Below are 16,135 nucleotides of genomic sequence, written 5' to 3'. Positions count from 1 at the left end.
GATGAAGAAATACCTCCTCGTTGCCAACTTTGATTACCCTATTCTTAAAATCCAATTGAAATCCATGCAAATTCATTACGTCCATTCCTAATATAACATCTTCTTCGATGTCTGCAACTATGACAGTATGGACGAACTTTTCTGCTCCAATCCCTAATTGTATCTGGATTTCTCCATGGGTGTTGGCGTTTTCACCTGTGGCAGTCCGCAGTCGCAACCTCGTTGGTAAGAGTTTCTTACGGCTGTTTAAAACTGACGGTCGTATAATGGTCCTGGTCGCTCCGGTATCCACCAACAATGTATACTTTTTACCATTTATTTCTCCATCCACATATACACTATCTTCACGACATTTCAAAGAAGCTATTAGTATGAGAGGGTCTTTGGAAAAGTTGCGGGTCGAAGCTGCCCCCCTAAGGCCGACCCGTTCTAGTTTTCCTGCTGGTGAGTCTCTTGATTGTTATTGTACCTAGGGTACTTACATGAACCCCGTACGTGTCCCATTTCACCACAGTTCCAGCACCTTATGGTCTTCGTTTTCCTGGATGCAATTCGAGGGCGGCAGACAAGACATCGACCAGCGTCTTGTGACGAGCTAATCGCAGTGTTCTTTGCATTTCATGATCACGAAGGCCATCAATAAATGTTTGAACAGCCAACTTTTCCATCATGTCTTCGGGAGCTGTTGGATATGCATATCGTACCAACCTGGCAATATCGACCTCGTATTCTTGAAGAGCTTCATCTTTCTTTTGTCTTCGATTTTTAAACTGCGACTGATAGACATGCTCTAAATGTTCGTGCCCGTATCGCATATTCAGTCTCTTTTTAAGCTGCTCGAAGTCATCTGTCTCCTCTACGGCTATGGTCTGGAGGACATCCAAAGCGTCGCCTCGAAGAGCAATAGTGAGGTTTACAGCTTTTTCTTTTTCGGACCATCCGTTCGCTCTGGCCGCAGATTCGAACTGTTTCATGTAGTTGTTCCATGATGACTTTCCGTCGAAATTTGGCACCTTAACACGAGCATGACCTACACTCCCTTCAACTATCGACCGTGGCTCCAATTTGTATTTGGTTTCATCATCTTTAATGTCTGTTAAGATGGGTTCCATCCCTTTGTCTGCTTTTTCCGTTTCCTCCATTTTCTTTTCTAATTCCTTGATCTTTTCCTCAAAAGTAGATTTTATGGACGATATCTTGTCGTCAAAATCCAAAGTGACTTTAGAGATCTTGTCAGTCATCTTGCTTTCAAGGGATGAAATATCACCCGAAACTTTCAAAATATCATTAGAAACTCTATGTTCTAACGATGTAATGTCTGTCGAGACTTTGTTCTCTAGCGATGTAATGTCTGTCGATACTTTCAAAACATCCGAGGAAACTTGGGAGATTTCACTAGAAACTTTGTTCTCTAACGATGTAATGTCTGTCGAAACCTTCGAAATCGACGAGATCACAGCAGCATGCTTGTCTTCAAACAAATAGGTTTCTGGATCTTTACCCTCTTCTTGAAGAGCGTTCTTTAGACGTTCGACTAGATCAGCCTTTTTCCCAGTAGTGTCCATGTCTCTCTCTTCTAACTGGTTGCGGAGCTCCTTAACGATCAATTCAGTGATTTTCTTATGTTGTGAAGACATTGTCACACACTTTATTTATTACGATTTATATTTTATTTATTTTTAAAAGTTCCACACTCTATTTAAACCGAAAATTTACGTTAAATTTATGTATTTCAAGTATCCTCACTTCTGCACCATTTTGTTACGCGATTGACTCTACTATTTTATTGTTTATGTTTTTAGGCACTAAGTTTAATTTAATTGACTTTATTTATTTTTAATAACTTACACTTAAAGAAATAAAGAACACTGAATTTATATCCTTTAATAACACTAATTTACAAACTTAACATTAAAATACTACATTATTTCTATTCGTTACAAAATAACCACGGCTTTATTAAAGATTACACTAAAACAACAATTTATCTAAATGTCTAATATGTACCATTTACATTTACATTTATTTCGCGTCCGAACATCGAAAAATGTTACTCGACCGTCGACTACAAATTTATAACTAACTCTAATTTCAAAAATGTCTCTTTATATAGTTATAAAAATTAATCTACTGATTTCCAGAAAAAATCGAAAGATGTGTATTATTTACAAAGCAACAAAAGAAAGGTGTATTAGGTGACCTTCTAGATATGCCGATACGTTCGTAAACAGCTGTCTCGCCGACGAACAGGGTTTCAGACATTTCGGCGCCAGAAAGTTCTGTAAGTCCCTTTTGTCCCTATTCCCTATTCGTAAGTCCCTTTTGTCTATGTTTTTTGTCTTTAGAATTTGGACAAATTTTTCATGTCTTACTTTGTCAAAAGCTTTCTCAAAATCAACGTAACAAACATGCACATCCACATTCATGTCCATGCATCTTTGAGCTAACACATTAAAAGCAAATAACGCCTCTCTGGTTCCTAGTCGGTTTCTGAACCCAAACTGACTATCATTTATTCCTTCTTCTAGTTTTTTGTTTATACGACCATGTATTATTTTCAAGAATAATTTGCGAATGTGACTTATTAATGATATGATATTAGTGAATATTGTTCTGTATTCACTGCAATCTTTAGCGTTTGTATTTTTAGGGATAGCACAAAAGGTTGAGAGTAACCATTGTTTTGGTATGTTTCCTGTTTTGTACACTGTGTTAAACAAGTCTACGATAATGTCTAAGGTTTCATCATTTATGCATTTTAAGCTTTCTACTGGGATTTGGTCGGGACCTACTGCTTTACCATTTTTGCTGTTTTTTAATGCCGATTTAATTTCTTCTTCTAATATCTTCAAAACCGTATCATCTTCTACTTCGATTTCCATCTGCTCTGTTCTATTATCTTTGAACAATTCATTTATGTATTCTGTCTAATGATCAATCTCTTTAATTTTTCGTTAGTACTCAACACAAGTTTCCCATCTGTATCTTTTAGTATTCCCGGTTTTCTTTTTCTGTTGATCTGAGTTAATTCCTTAATGTTTTTATGTGTGTTAAAATTATCATGTCTTTTCTGGTGTTCTTCTATTTCTTCGCATTGTTCTTTTAACCACTGTTCTTTAGCCTGTTTAATTTTGGATTTTATTTGTTTATCCATATTTTTGTACATCTGATTATCTTTGTTTTTATGCTGACGTCTTTCTTCCATTAAATCTAAGATTTCCTCCGTCATCCGTTGTTTCTTTTTGTATCTGGTTGGTGTAAGAATTTCTTTTTGACATTTATCTATTTCTGTCTTTATTAATAACCATTTTGTCTCTGTTTCAGTATTTTGCTGGATTTGTTCTTTAACCTTCATTAAACGGTTATTAATTTCATCTGTCAGGCGTTGTTTTATGAGTGGGTTTCTTAGTTTACTTCTATCGATTTTTACATCTGTTGTTCTGCGTTTTATTATTTTAACATATATATTAACATCAATATGCTGCTCATCTATAATTTTTAAAAGGTCGATAAGAAATATGTCAGGTCTTGGGCTTTTCCTGTTCTTCATTGTACAAAACGTATGTGTTTTCAATTATTCAAATTCTTATTAGTTTCCAAAAACCGTATAATCGTGGCTGTGGGTGAAAAACGTGTTGTAATTCAGGAATTTTTGAAACTTATTAGGTGTTGTAAAGGACGATGCCAGGAATAACTTCTACTAAAAAGTAACCAACAATTTTGGGAGCTTTTTTATTTATGACGTTTTTATTTGTTAAATTTGCAATTTTTAAAGATTTTAAATTTTGCAGCTTAGGATATTAATTTTAGGGAAAAACTTTTAAATAGATAGTTGTAGTGTATTTTAAAAACCTACAATTTTAGCTATGGCAAGTTTAATTTCGTGCAAAACAGCCTGCGAAAGGTCCAAAATGACCGTTTTTGCAATTGCATTATTTATTGTTAAATAACTTTTTTTTATTCTTTAGGGCTTTAGAATGAAGACCTATCAATAGAAAGCATAACTATAATTATTGTAAATAGTTCATCACCAATAAATATGTAATAAATAAATGTGTGTATCCGGATTCTTCACACCGGCTACCCCAGTTGAGGAGTCGGACTATCATAACGTCTCAAAGGATGCCTAGATACTGAACCAAATGTTTTTAAACGTCTTCGAATAGGTTAAGTGGAAACAAAGGTACCAGTGGCACCTTGAAGACATATTACGATAGTGTTTGTTACGTTTTAAAAATTCAACCTCGTAAATATTATTTTTCTTAATAAGATTAATTTCACTCTTATTATTTCCCCAATTTTCCTATTTTGTTAATAAATTAACGGTATTATAGATAGCCGACTTTGAATCTGGTAAGGTTTGCCAAGGATATGTTACGGTACGTCATCTTGACAGTCGTCGATTCTAAAGTTGTTAATGCTACTTGGAACATAACGCTGGTACCTATGATTAATGTGATTCCTAATACATTTCCAGTGAAAATAATAACTCTTTGATAAGTATTGGCGATTACAATTTTTTTTATATGCGTGTCCGCGAAGATTATAACTCCCAAAATATTTATAATGAAAAGATTTAGTTCATAATAGATGCCGACGAAAACAATTATTTCTCTTTCTGTTTCTGTCGACGAAAACAATTATTTCTGAGAACTTTTTACTAATTATAATTTTCGTGGACCCACAAACAGAAATTATGGGAGTCAATTCTCGAGAATGATCGTTCCCTGAGCGTACACGCTCACGAACGAATGAAATTGAACGTATAGTTCCCGCAATGTTAATTCTCGAGGATATTTTTAACTACTCGCTCCGATGAACGTATTCGCTCATTTTAACAGATCTATAGATTTGGCATCGTGGTAAATATTATTGAAAAGTTTGTGTTCCATGTGATAAAACTGTTTCGGTGTTTATTTAAAACCTGATTTGTCACATTCATTCACCAATATTGAAATATGAAACCAATATCACCAATATTACATTATGAAAATGGAAAATGATTTCAGTTTAATATTAGTAAAAGTTAGTAAATTTTCAATTTATTTCTTTAATGTGAAAATAATTCATAATAATATAACAGTACTAATTAAATCTTATTCTACTAATTCATGGTCAATTCTCAGGCCATACCTTGTGGTATATTATAAATAAATTCTGACCTAATAGGTAAAATGACCTTGATCTTAAAAAAATATTTCGTGGCACATTTTGGTAGTTGTATTGATTCCAAATAAGTTCATCATGTGTAGCGCCTGGATAACGTGTATTTACATTCATTATCTTATAATTACTACATATATCTAAAAATAACTTATTTACTGTACCAATCAATTTTTGAAAGAATGTAAAATTACCAGGAATCTAACCTAAATATATCATAAAAATGTCTTTCGCGGCCGTCTTCCACTAAAGTTTCAGCTTCCCTCACAACACTCATCATATTTTCTAATATCAAATCTTCCACATTCATTTTCCCAAAATCTTATTTACAACAAAAAAACAGAGTTGAGGTTAAGAAGAACGCCGTTACTATTATCGAACGTATGATGAAGACCACTCGTTGTCGAACGATAACTTTGAGCGATGATTTCGAACGAATCGTTGAAGATTCATTCCTCCAGAATTGCATTTTTTAGAAACGTTCGCTCATTACGTCACGAACGTATACGTTCAGCGAACGATCGTTCTCGAGAATTGACTCCATGTTTTTTGCCGATACTCCTCAAAAAATAAATATTTCCGCTAACACTTTATTAGGGATTATAATTTTCACAGTCATATAATCGAAAATAATATTTTTCGCGGCGTTCATTGAAAGTTCTACTCTTAACGGCATTTTTCGGAGTTATACTTTTCGTAGGCGGCGGCGATAAGTTATCAGGCAATTTTTCTTTTATAGACACCCTTATTGGGGATATCGACCTGAACTTATGTTTATTGAACTTTGGCATATTGTAGTGTTGCTGTATTCAAATTTTGTGTAGTTGCAAGTTCATACCGTATTATACCTATTTCTAAGGACTTATTTCTAAGGCAAAATTTTAGAAATATCCTGTAACGGTTCATGAAGCCATTCTGAAGGAAAAGAACATCAGGTATGTTTAATACGATTTCTTAAGCACTGTAAAAAAGTGCGCGAATTGGTAATTCTAGACCGACCTGTTCTTTGTCGTTCAGCAATATTTCCGGGGTTTCGAAATCTAGGCTCAAGTCTAGAAATAACACTTTGCGCAACATTGACAATATTGGCAACTTCAACTTGTAGGGCAATCATTTTGAAGCATGGCCACAACTCTGTTGGTTTCATTTTGATTTATTTAATGTTATTACTACTAACTAAATCACTTTATTCGTTTATTGCAATACAAAATTAAAGCATGGACTAAAGAATTCATTGATATTTTATTGTAATTATTTATTTCTCTGAATAAAAAATTAAAGAAAAAATTAGTGTTAATTATTGTTAATGTAGATTAGTGACATGGTTCATAAAGTGGGGTACAATTTTATTGTACATATTATGTAGGTATTTAATTTTTAGCTATATCCCTAACTTATGATTCATTGTTTATTTATGGGAGTCAAAATTCGTGCGAGTATATTATCTCTATTGCTAAATTAAATAAATCTCCCAGTAGGCACTGAGATTTGAAAATTTTCTGTTCTGTAGTTTTGCGTTAAACTATTTTTATATATTTTCATTTTTATTTTAGACTTTCTCCAAGAGAAGAAGAGTTTGGAAATTATGAACACAGTAGAAGTACATTCATCTAATAAAGAACAACACACTACTCATACTGCTGAAGAAAATTCATTAAAATGTGAAACTTGTGGTAAGCAGTTTGACAAAAAAAATAATTTAAATCGACATATGAGAATTCACATTGGGGAAAAACCTTACCAGTGTGACATTTGTCTTAAGCGGTTTTCTCATAAAAATAATTTGAAAAATCATGTGAGGGTGCACACTGGAGAAACGCCTTACAATTGTGACATTTGTTTTAGGCGGTTTTCTCGGGAAAGTCATTTGAAAACGCATTTGAGAGTGCACACTGGAGAAAAAATTTACAAGTGTGAAATATGTTTTAAGCAGTTTTCTTATCTACAAAATATAAAACAACATATGCTAATACACACTGGGGAAAAACCTTACAAGTGTGAAATTTGTTTTATACCGTTTAGCGCATCACACCATTTGAAAAATCATATAAGAAGGCACACTGGAGAAAAACCTCACAAGTGTGAAATTTGTTTTAAACAATTTACTCAAAGCGGAAGTTTGAAAAGGCATTTGGGAACACACTAGAAAAGCCGTAAATATATGAAATTTGTTTTGAGCAGTTTATTCCGGAAACAACTTTATTTTCAGCAGCTACCCTTGAAAAAATATTTACAGCTTTGGGGAGAATCAACGGACCAAGACGAATTATTTTTCATCACACAAAACAATCGCAATGATAGATCGTTTAACTCTTAGTCCCGCTTTTTAGAATTGCTATGTGAAAAGCTGTATTATACTGCAATATATTATATAAAGCTGTATTATATACTTTGTACTATATTACAAAGATTGCTGTATTATAAAAACAATAAATTATTTGACCATTGAAAAAACACATTTCATTAGATACCTGAAAACTTTACCAAAACCTGTGAATTATTAAACTACATTAAAAAAAAACACTTGTACCAATAAGTATACACACCAATTCACAAAATTGTGATATTTGTTTTGCGCCAACATCTCCAGACCGTACCCGTCTATATTTGTTTTTATGTAGGTATACAGAGAATATTGTCTACGCTTATCCACCAGCCTCAGCCGAAGATTTAAAGTAAACTATTCGCAACGCTCTTAACATTTCAGTGGATACGTGTGACCGCGTCTTTCTCAATTTGCAGTTCACATTGCAAGAGTACTACGACTGAGATGGTCAATATAATATCTAAGCGACATGTTATTCAAGAAATAAAACCCACATATTCTGTGCAGTTGAGTGATACATGTTTTTCTATCTCTTTCTACAAAGTAGAATCTATTGTGAGACCCCTAAATCTATTTGTTAAAAATACTTTCAAAAATATTATCTTTACAAATAAATTGTAATTGATATTAACAAGCGATGTAAAACAAAAATAAGAGTAAGACATTTGACAACAGAATACATAGTTATAAACACAGGAATCCGTCAAGGCGATTCACTGATCCCTTTCATATTTAGTTTAATAAAAATCTTCTCAGAAAAGCTGCCTTTAAGATGAGTAACACATTCTTTAGAGTCGTTTGCTACGCTGACGATGCTGTCCTTGTCGCCGATTCTGAAGACAATCTCCCCAAAGGCTACTGCATGCATTTAATACTAAAGCTAAAGAACTAAATGTGCTCATCAACACCGAGAAGACTAGAAGTGTCTAGTAATTTCCAAAGAGCCGATATGATGCAAATTGGAAATTGACTGGAAAACTGTGAACCACTTTAAATATCTTGGGTGCGGAAATAACAAGCTATGGAAATCTCTCAACTGAGGTTAGAGAACAAACAATGAAAGCAGCTAAAATCTCGGGATGCCTGAAAGAAATCGTATGGAAGAACAAATATCTAAATACTGAAATCAAAGTCAAAATATATAAAACAACCATAAGACCTATTATATAACATGCGGCTGAAAAAAGACCAGATACAAATAGAACGTTTCAAGTGATTAAAACGGTTGAAATAAAAACAATACGAAGTACCCACAGGGTGGGGCATTAGTGTGACAAAGTCCAATTACTCGTTTGTCGTAAGAGATACGAAAAAAAGTTATTTAGGTAAAAGTTGGGGCACACATACTACCATAATTTAAAAATATTTTCAAATATACAGGGGCGTGCGTATTGACAGGGTGACACAAACTTATGTTTTTTAAAATGGAACACCCTGTATATTTTTACATTTTTGCATTCTCCTCAATGTTTCCTTTCTTAAAATATATGGTTTTGTAATATTATACGAGGTAGTTTAAAAGTCAATTACGTTCTTTTGTTAATTTCGTAGCCACATCTACACAATGTAGAATTGTAGTGATTTGACATCAAATTTTCTATTTATATTCAAACGATTTTTAATATAGTCTACTACTGTTAATCATTAACAGTATAGCGAAATGTTTAATTTTAGTATACAGGGTGGGTCGAAACTCGGAATAAGTATTTTCTGAGATTTCTTAAATGGAACACCCTGTATTTAAGTATTGTAATGAAATGATATTTTATGGTACTTTTTTATTTCTTAAGCATTCCCTATAGCTAAGTGCTTTAATTTGTAAGTTATTCGGGATTCTTTAAGCCAAACATTAATTGCAACAAAAATTACGTGAAATTTTATTAGGTGACCGTGAAAATATCCAATCAAAAAATAATTTTGAAGAGTTTCAAATTCTGCATATCCAAAATAAAGGCCTTAAGCTATCTTTTTTAGAATCTATGGAAATTAATAAACTGAAAAATACAGATATAATTCTGAATGACCAACTCGAGACAAACAGCTCCCCACTCCTCAACCTCTTCAGTTAAAGACTTAAAAAGGCAAATACATTGTAAACTATATCACTTGAGAAAGGCACTCTGCCGAAACAGCTGTAGTCACATAGTTGTAATAAATTTTGTGGAAGTATAGAAAACAAACATTTTCAGTGTTTTATTGTTAGATAAAATCTAATGTGTAGCATTTTTATTTTCAAAAGAACTAACATCTGTGAAATTCTGTGAATTATCTACCTCGACAAATCGTATAGACATCTGTTTCTGGGTGCATGCTTTGTTAAATGATATACCTCCCTCTGTTTCAGCTACTTCTCAGCGCCCTGTAATCCTATAAAACTCTTCATAGCCTTCGCCCTTCGCAGATAAAATTTTAGTTAACTGTACTGATACCTACCGAAAACTCGTGTAATACCGGTCCAACTCCGATATCAAGCCATTCAACCGAGTAGATACAATACTCAAATTCAAAGTAGGTACTCGCTCTGATACGATTGGTACGAAGTAATCAGAGTAATCAAAGTAACGATTTACCTCTCTGTATAGTAATCTTTACTTTCGGTATTCGTAAGTAAAGAGTACTTTCTAACGAATACTTACTTTTTCAACGTCACTACTCAAAATGGATAACCCAACTGACACTGATATCGAAAGATCAATGGTACATGTCTCAAAGGACGCCTAGATACCGAACCAAATGTCGCAGAATAGTTCAAGTGGAAACAAGGGTACCAGTGGCATCTTGTGGCAGTGTTCATGCAGTAAAAAAGGCTTCCTTTGCGCAGTTAGTACGCGAATGGATAATTCTAGGCCGACCTGTTCTTTGTCGTTCAGCAATTTTTCCGGTGTTCCGAAATCTAGATACAAGCCTAGAAATAAAACTTTGCGAAAAAAATTTCAGAAGATTTGAAAATTTTCTGTTCTGTAATTTATGTGTTAAACTTTTGTTATATATTTTGATTTTTATTTTAGATTTTCCCCAAGAGAAGGAGAGTTTGGGAATTATGAACACAGTAGAAGTACATTCATCTGATAAAGAACAACACACTACTCATACTGCAGAAGAAAATTCATTAAAATGTGAAACTTGTGGTAAGCAGTTTGCCAGAAAAAATAATTTAAACCGACATATGAGAAGTCACACTGGGGAAAAACCTTACCAGTGTGACATTTGTCTTAAGCGGTTTTCTCGGGAAAGTCATTTGAAAACTCATTTGAGAGTGCACACTGGAGAAACGCCTTACAATTGTGACATTTGTTTTAAGCGGTTTTCTCGGAAAAGTCATTTGAAAACTCATTTGAGAGTGCACACTGGAGAGAAAATGTACAAGTGTGAAATATGTTTTAAGCAGTTTTCTTATCTAGAAAATATAAAACAACATATGCTAATACACACTGGGGAAAAACCTTACAAGTGTGAAATTTGTTTTAAACCGTTTAACGCATCTCACCATTTGAAAAATCATATAAGAACGCACACTGGAGAAAAACCTCACAAGTGTGAAATTTGTTTTAAACAATTTACTCAAAGCGGAAGTTTGAAAAAGCATTTGAGAACACACTAGAAAAGCCATAAATATATGAAATTTGTTTTGAGCAGTTTATTCCGGAAACAACTTTACTTTCAGCAGCTACTACTGAAAAAATATTTACAGCTTTGGGGAGAATCAATGAACCAAGACGAATTATTATCTTTCATCACACAAAACATCGCAATCATAGATCGTTTAACTCTTGGTCCCGCTTTTTAGAATTGCTATGTGAAAAGCTGTATTCTACTACAATATGTATATAAATATATAAAGCTGTATTATACAGGGTGTTTAGTAAAGAATGGACCATAGCTTAACCTTAGATTCCTGAGGTTAAAATAGGTCGATTTAAGCTAACTTACCTTAGTACAAAAGTTGATAATCGAAATACAGGGTGTCAAAGTTAAACTTTATTTTATTTATTTTTGAATATTTCCTGACAGGCATGGGGCAACAACACGAAATTTGGTAAGTGGTGCTTGTACTATACACCCTACTAAATTATTTTAAACAAACGTTTCTGGCTACTACCAGAGGCGTACGACGGGGGAATGGTTGACCCATCCCAAATTCTTCGCCACTGGCGGAATTGCTGTTTTAGTGCAATTTTTTGATTATCCAATACTTTTTATGTAAATAACATACTCTTCATTTGTAACGATAAAGCCATTAGTTTTCGAGATATTTGAAGCTAAAAACGAAGAAGCATAATACATTAATCAAAATAAGTGTGCCTTTTCATTTTAAACTTCAACTATCTCGAAAACTAATGACTATCGTTACGAATGAAGACTATATTATTTGCATAGAAAGTATTGGAGAATCTAAAAATTATGCTAAAATAGCAGTTTCATCAGTGGCGTAGAATTTGGGAAGAATCAACCATTCACTTTACCCTGTAGTACGCCTCTGATAGTAGCCAGAAACGATTATTTAACATAATTTAGTGGGATGTACAGTGCCTACGCTGTCTGCCAATTATGATACGGATATGTCAAATTATTTTAAAGTATTTTTTTTTAATAATTTATTCTTAATTTAAAACTTTAAGAACTATGTGTGCCCGGTAATATAAAACTATGTTACTTGGCAGAAAGTGTAGGTACTGTACACCCTACTAAATTATGTTAAATAATCGTTTCTGGTTAATACCAGAGGCGTACGACAGGGGAAAGTGAATGGTTGACCCGTCCCAAATTCTACGCCACTGATGAAACTGCTATTTTGGCATAATTTTTAGATTCTCCAATACTTTCTATGCAAATAATATACTCTTCATTCGTAACGATAAAGTCATTAGTTTTCGAGATATTTGAAGTTAAAAATGAAAAGGCACACTTATTTTGATTAATTTATTATGATCCTTCGTTTTTAGCTTCAAATATCTCGAAAACTAATGGGTTTATGGTTACGAATGAAGAGTATGTTATTTACATAGAAAGTATTGGAGAATAATCAAAAAATTGCACTAAAATAGAAATTCCAGTGGCGTAGAATTTGGGAAGGGTCAACCATTCACGTTCCCACGTCGTACGCCTCTGGTAGCAGCCAGAAAGGTTTGTTTAACATAATTTAGTAGGGTGTGCAGTACCAGCACCACCTACCAAATTTCGTGTTGTTGTCCTATGCCTGTCAGGAAATATTCAAAAATAAATAAAATAAAAGTTTAACTTCGACACCCTGTATTTCGGTTATTATCAACTTTTGTACTAAGGTAAGTTAGGTTAAATCGGCCTATTTTAACCTCAGGAATCTAAGTTTAAACTATGGCCCATTCTTTACCAAACACCCTGTATACTTTGTACTATGCTACAAAGATTGCTGTATTACAAAACAATAAATTATTTGACCATTGAAAAAACACATTTCATTAAATACCTGAAAACTTTACCAAAACCTGTGAATTATTAAACTACCTTAAAAAAACCAAAACACTCGTACCAATAAGTATACACACCAATTCACAAAATTGTGATATTTGTTTTGCGCCAGACCGTACCCGTCTATATTTGTTTCTATGTAGGTATACAGAGAATATTGTCTACGCTTATCCACCAGCCTCAGCCGAAGATTTAAAGTAAAATATTCGCAACGCTCTTAACATTTCAGTGGATATGTGTGACCGCGTCTTTCTTAATTTGCAATTCAGATTGCAAGAGTGCTACGACTGAGGTGGTCAATATAATGTCTAAGCGACATGGTATTCAAGAAATAAAACCCACATATTCTGTGCAATTGAGTGATACATGTTTTTCTATCTCTTTCTACAAAGTAGAATCTATTTTGAGACCCCTAAATCTATTTGTTAAAAATACTGTCATAGTTATTTATGTACCAAGTCAGTAAAGTTACTCTTTATCAAACGAGTCTGATATTATGAGCATAGCGAGCAAGGCGAATAACAGACGAGTACTTAGGTACTTACAATTTACAATTTAAAAACTTTTTAAATTTTAAACGTCATAATAATTTCATGACAGTGATCACAGATAACTTTTGCAAGATGGTTGCTTTCGATTTTTAATCGATAGTTATCAATATTGAATAATTACTAAATCGGTAAAGTTTTAATTTTTTTTATGAATATAATTGCAAAATACTACATAATTTCACTTTTTGGCATAAATTTAATTGTTAATATCGCAAATTGTGTACAATATTTTTAAATAACTAAAGTAAATAAATTGTAAGTTACTCAAATAAATAATAGGCCTTGGGCCCGCATATACAATTATTATTTATGACCACACCGTTGAAACTTTTTGTACTTGTTATTTGGATGGAGTCGGACAAATTTTGAGCTTGGCGCATTATGGTAGTGGGGCGTTTGTCTGTCAAGCGGTGACGAAGTTGTCAATTTTATGCAAGAAAAAAATTTATTACCACATTGGTCATTCTATTTTAATCAATGGATTTTATCATATAAACAACGAAAACAATTTTGTCGGACAAAAATATTGGGGCATATGACGCGTCGGACACGCTAAATATGTCAAATTTATGAAAATAATAAATTTATTACCACATCGATAATTTTAACGGTATCTATCATAAAACCTTTTTACAATAATGTGGTAACCTTGTCGGACAATTTTCACGGGGCATATGCGCAGTCGGACGCGCCGAAGATGTCAATTTCCTGAAATTTTTTTATTTACAACCATTTTTCCGACAACATTAGTAGGTTATAAGTAATTATATTCCTAATCAAAAAATCAAAGCGTCGGACAAAAATATTGGGGCAACTCGACAGTCGGACAAAAAATTTAATTTTTATTAGTAAAGTATACTTTCAAATTATGCTGGGTTCGTGCATCCCTTATCTTTACAACCATTTTTCCGACAAAAGTAGTAGGTTACAAGTAATTATATTCTTAAACAAAAAATGTAATTGTCTGACAAAAATGTTGGGGCAAACGAACAGAAAACTTAATTCTTTTAGGCTATCGACGAGGAGGTATTATCAAAAAAAAAATTTAAAACAGTGTTTCTCGGTTACTTTTGAATCGATTTAGCTGAAAATTGGTACACACACTAAGTAAAGCATTTAAAAGTGTATGACGCAGATCGGAACCCAAAATTTTCCGACAAGAGGGAAAATTTTAGAAAAATTGTGATCTGATAATTTGTGTACACACTCCTTGAACAACGACAAACACCGTTCTGTATTTTTTTTTCTCGAATTAAAAAAAATTTTCAGCACATAATGTATCAGGTTATAAGTAGTTATATTTCAAATCAAAAAATCTAAGTGCCCGACATAAATAGTGGGGCACATCCAAAGTCGGATAAAAAATTTAATTTTTATTAATAAACTATACTTTTAAACTATTCTGGGTTCGTGCATCCCTTATCTTTACAACCATTTTTCCGACAAAAGTAGTAGGATACAAGTAATTATACTCTTAAACAAAAAATGTAATTGTCTGACAAAAATTTTGGGGCAAACGAACAGGAAACTTAATTCTTTTAGGCTATGGACGAGGAGGTATTATCCAAAAATATTTTAAAACAGATTTTTTCGGTTATTTTTGAATCGATTTAGCTGAAAATTGGTACACACACTAAGTAAAACATTTAAAAGGGCATGACGTAGAGCTGTACCCAAAATTTTCCCAAAAAGATTTCGGACAAGAGGGAAAATTTTAGAAAAATTGTGATCTGATATTTGCGTACATATTCCTTGAACAACGACAAACATCGTTCTGTAGTTTTTTTTCACGAAATAAAAATAAAATTCCGACACAAGTATCAGGTTATAAGTAGTTATATTCCAAATTAAAAAACCTAAGTGCCCGACAAAAATATTGGGTCAAATCCAAAGTCGGACAAAAAATTTAATTTTTATTATTAAACTGTCTTTTAAACCTTACTGGGTTCGTGCAACCCTTACCGTTAAAACCATTTTTCCGACAACATTAGTAGGTTATAAGTAATTATATTCTTAATAAAAAAATCAAAGTGTCGGACAAAAATATTGGGGCAACTCGACAGTCGGACAAAAAATGTATTTTTATTAGTAAAGTATACTTTCAAATTATGCTGGGTTCGTGCATCCCTTATCTTTACAACCATTTTTCCGACAAAAGTAGTAGGTTACAAGTAATTATATTCTTAAACAAAAAATATAGTTGTCTGACAAAAATGTTGGGGCAAACTAACACAAAACTTAATTCTTTTAGGCTATCGACGAGGAGGTATTATCAAAAAAAAATTTTAAAACAGTGTTTCTCGGTTACTTTTGAATCGATTTAGCTGAAAATTGGTACACACGCTAAGTAAAGCATTTAAAAGGGTATGACGTAGATCGGAACCCAAAATTTTCTTAAAAAATTTTCCGACAAGAGGGAAAATTTTAGAAAAATTGTGATCTGATAATTTGTGTACATACTCCTTGAACAACTACAAACATCGTTCTGTAGTTTTTTTTCTCGAAATAAAAAAAAAAATTCCGACACAAGTATCAGGTTATAAGTAGTGATATTCCAAATCAAAAAATCTAAGTGCCCGACAAAAATATTGGGTCAAATCCAAAGTCGGACAAAAAATTTAATTTTTATTAATAAACTGTCTTTTAA

At 33.0% G+C, this 16,135-nt stretch overlaps 1 protein-coding gene across 16 annotated transcripts in view; it reads left to right on the top strand.

The window, feature by feature from the left end:
- The window catches only part of LOC126883236 (zinc finger protein 83-like), a 139,782-nt gene that overhangs the window by 74,135 nt on the left and 49,512 nt on the right, over positions 1 to 16,135 (top strand). For 8 of the 16 annotated variants that reach the window (XR_007697581.1, XM_050648525.1, XM_050648517.1 and 5 more), the window contains exons 4-5: positions 6,717 to 6,836; positions 10,498 to 10,617. The exons of 3 other annotated variants lie outside the window; for them this stretch is intronic. Coding sequence is in view for 12 of the 13 variants with exons in the window: in XM_050648525.1 (XP_050504482.1) it covers positions 6,717 to 6,836; positions 10,498 to 10,617 (240 nt within the window). In the remaining variant the exon portion in view is untranslated. The remainder of the gene's footprint in view (positions 1 to 6,716; positions 6,837 to 10,497; positions 10,618 to 16,135) is intronic. 5 more of the 16 variants (XM_050648522.1, XM_050648528.1, XM_050648526.1 and 2 more) reach the window with 2 other exon arrangements.

Source organism: Diabrotica virgifera, chromosome 4 (assembly GCF_917563875.1).
Source record: "Diabrotica virgifera virgifera chromosome 4, PGI_DIABVI_V3a".
In the NCBI taxonomy this organism is placed as follows: Eukaryota; Metazoa; Arthropoda; class Insecta; order Coleoptera; family Chrysomelidae; genus Diabrotica; species Diabrotica virgifera.
This window is presented reverse-complemented; position numbering and strand designations above follow the sequence as displayed.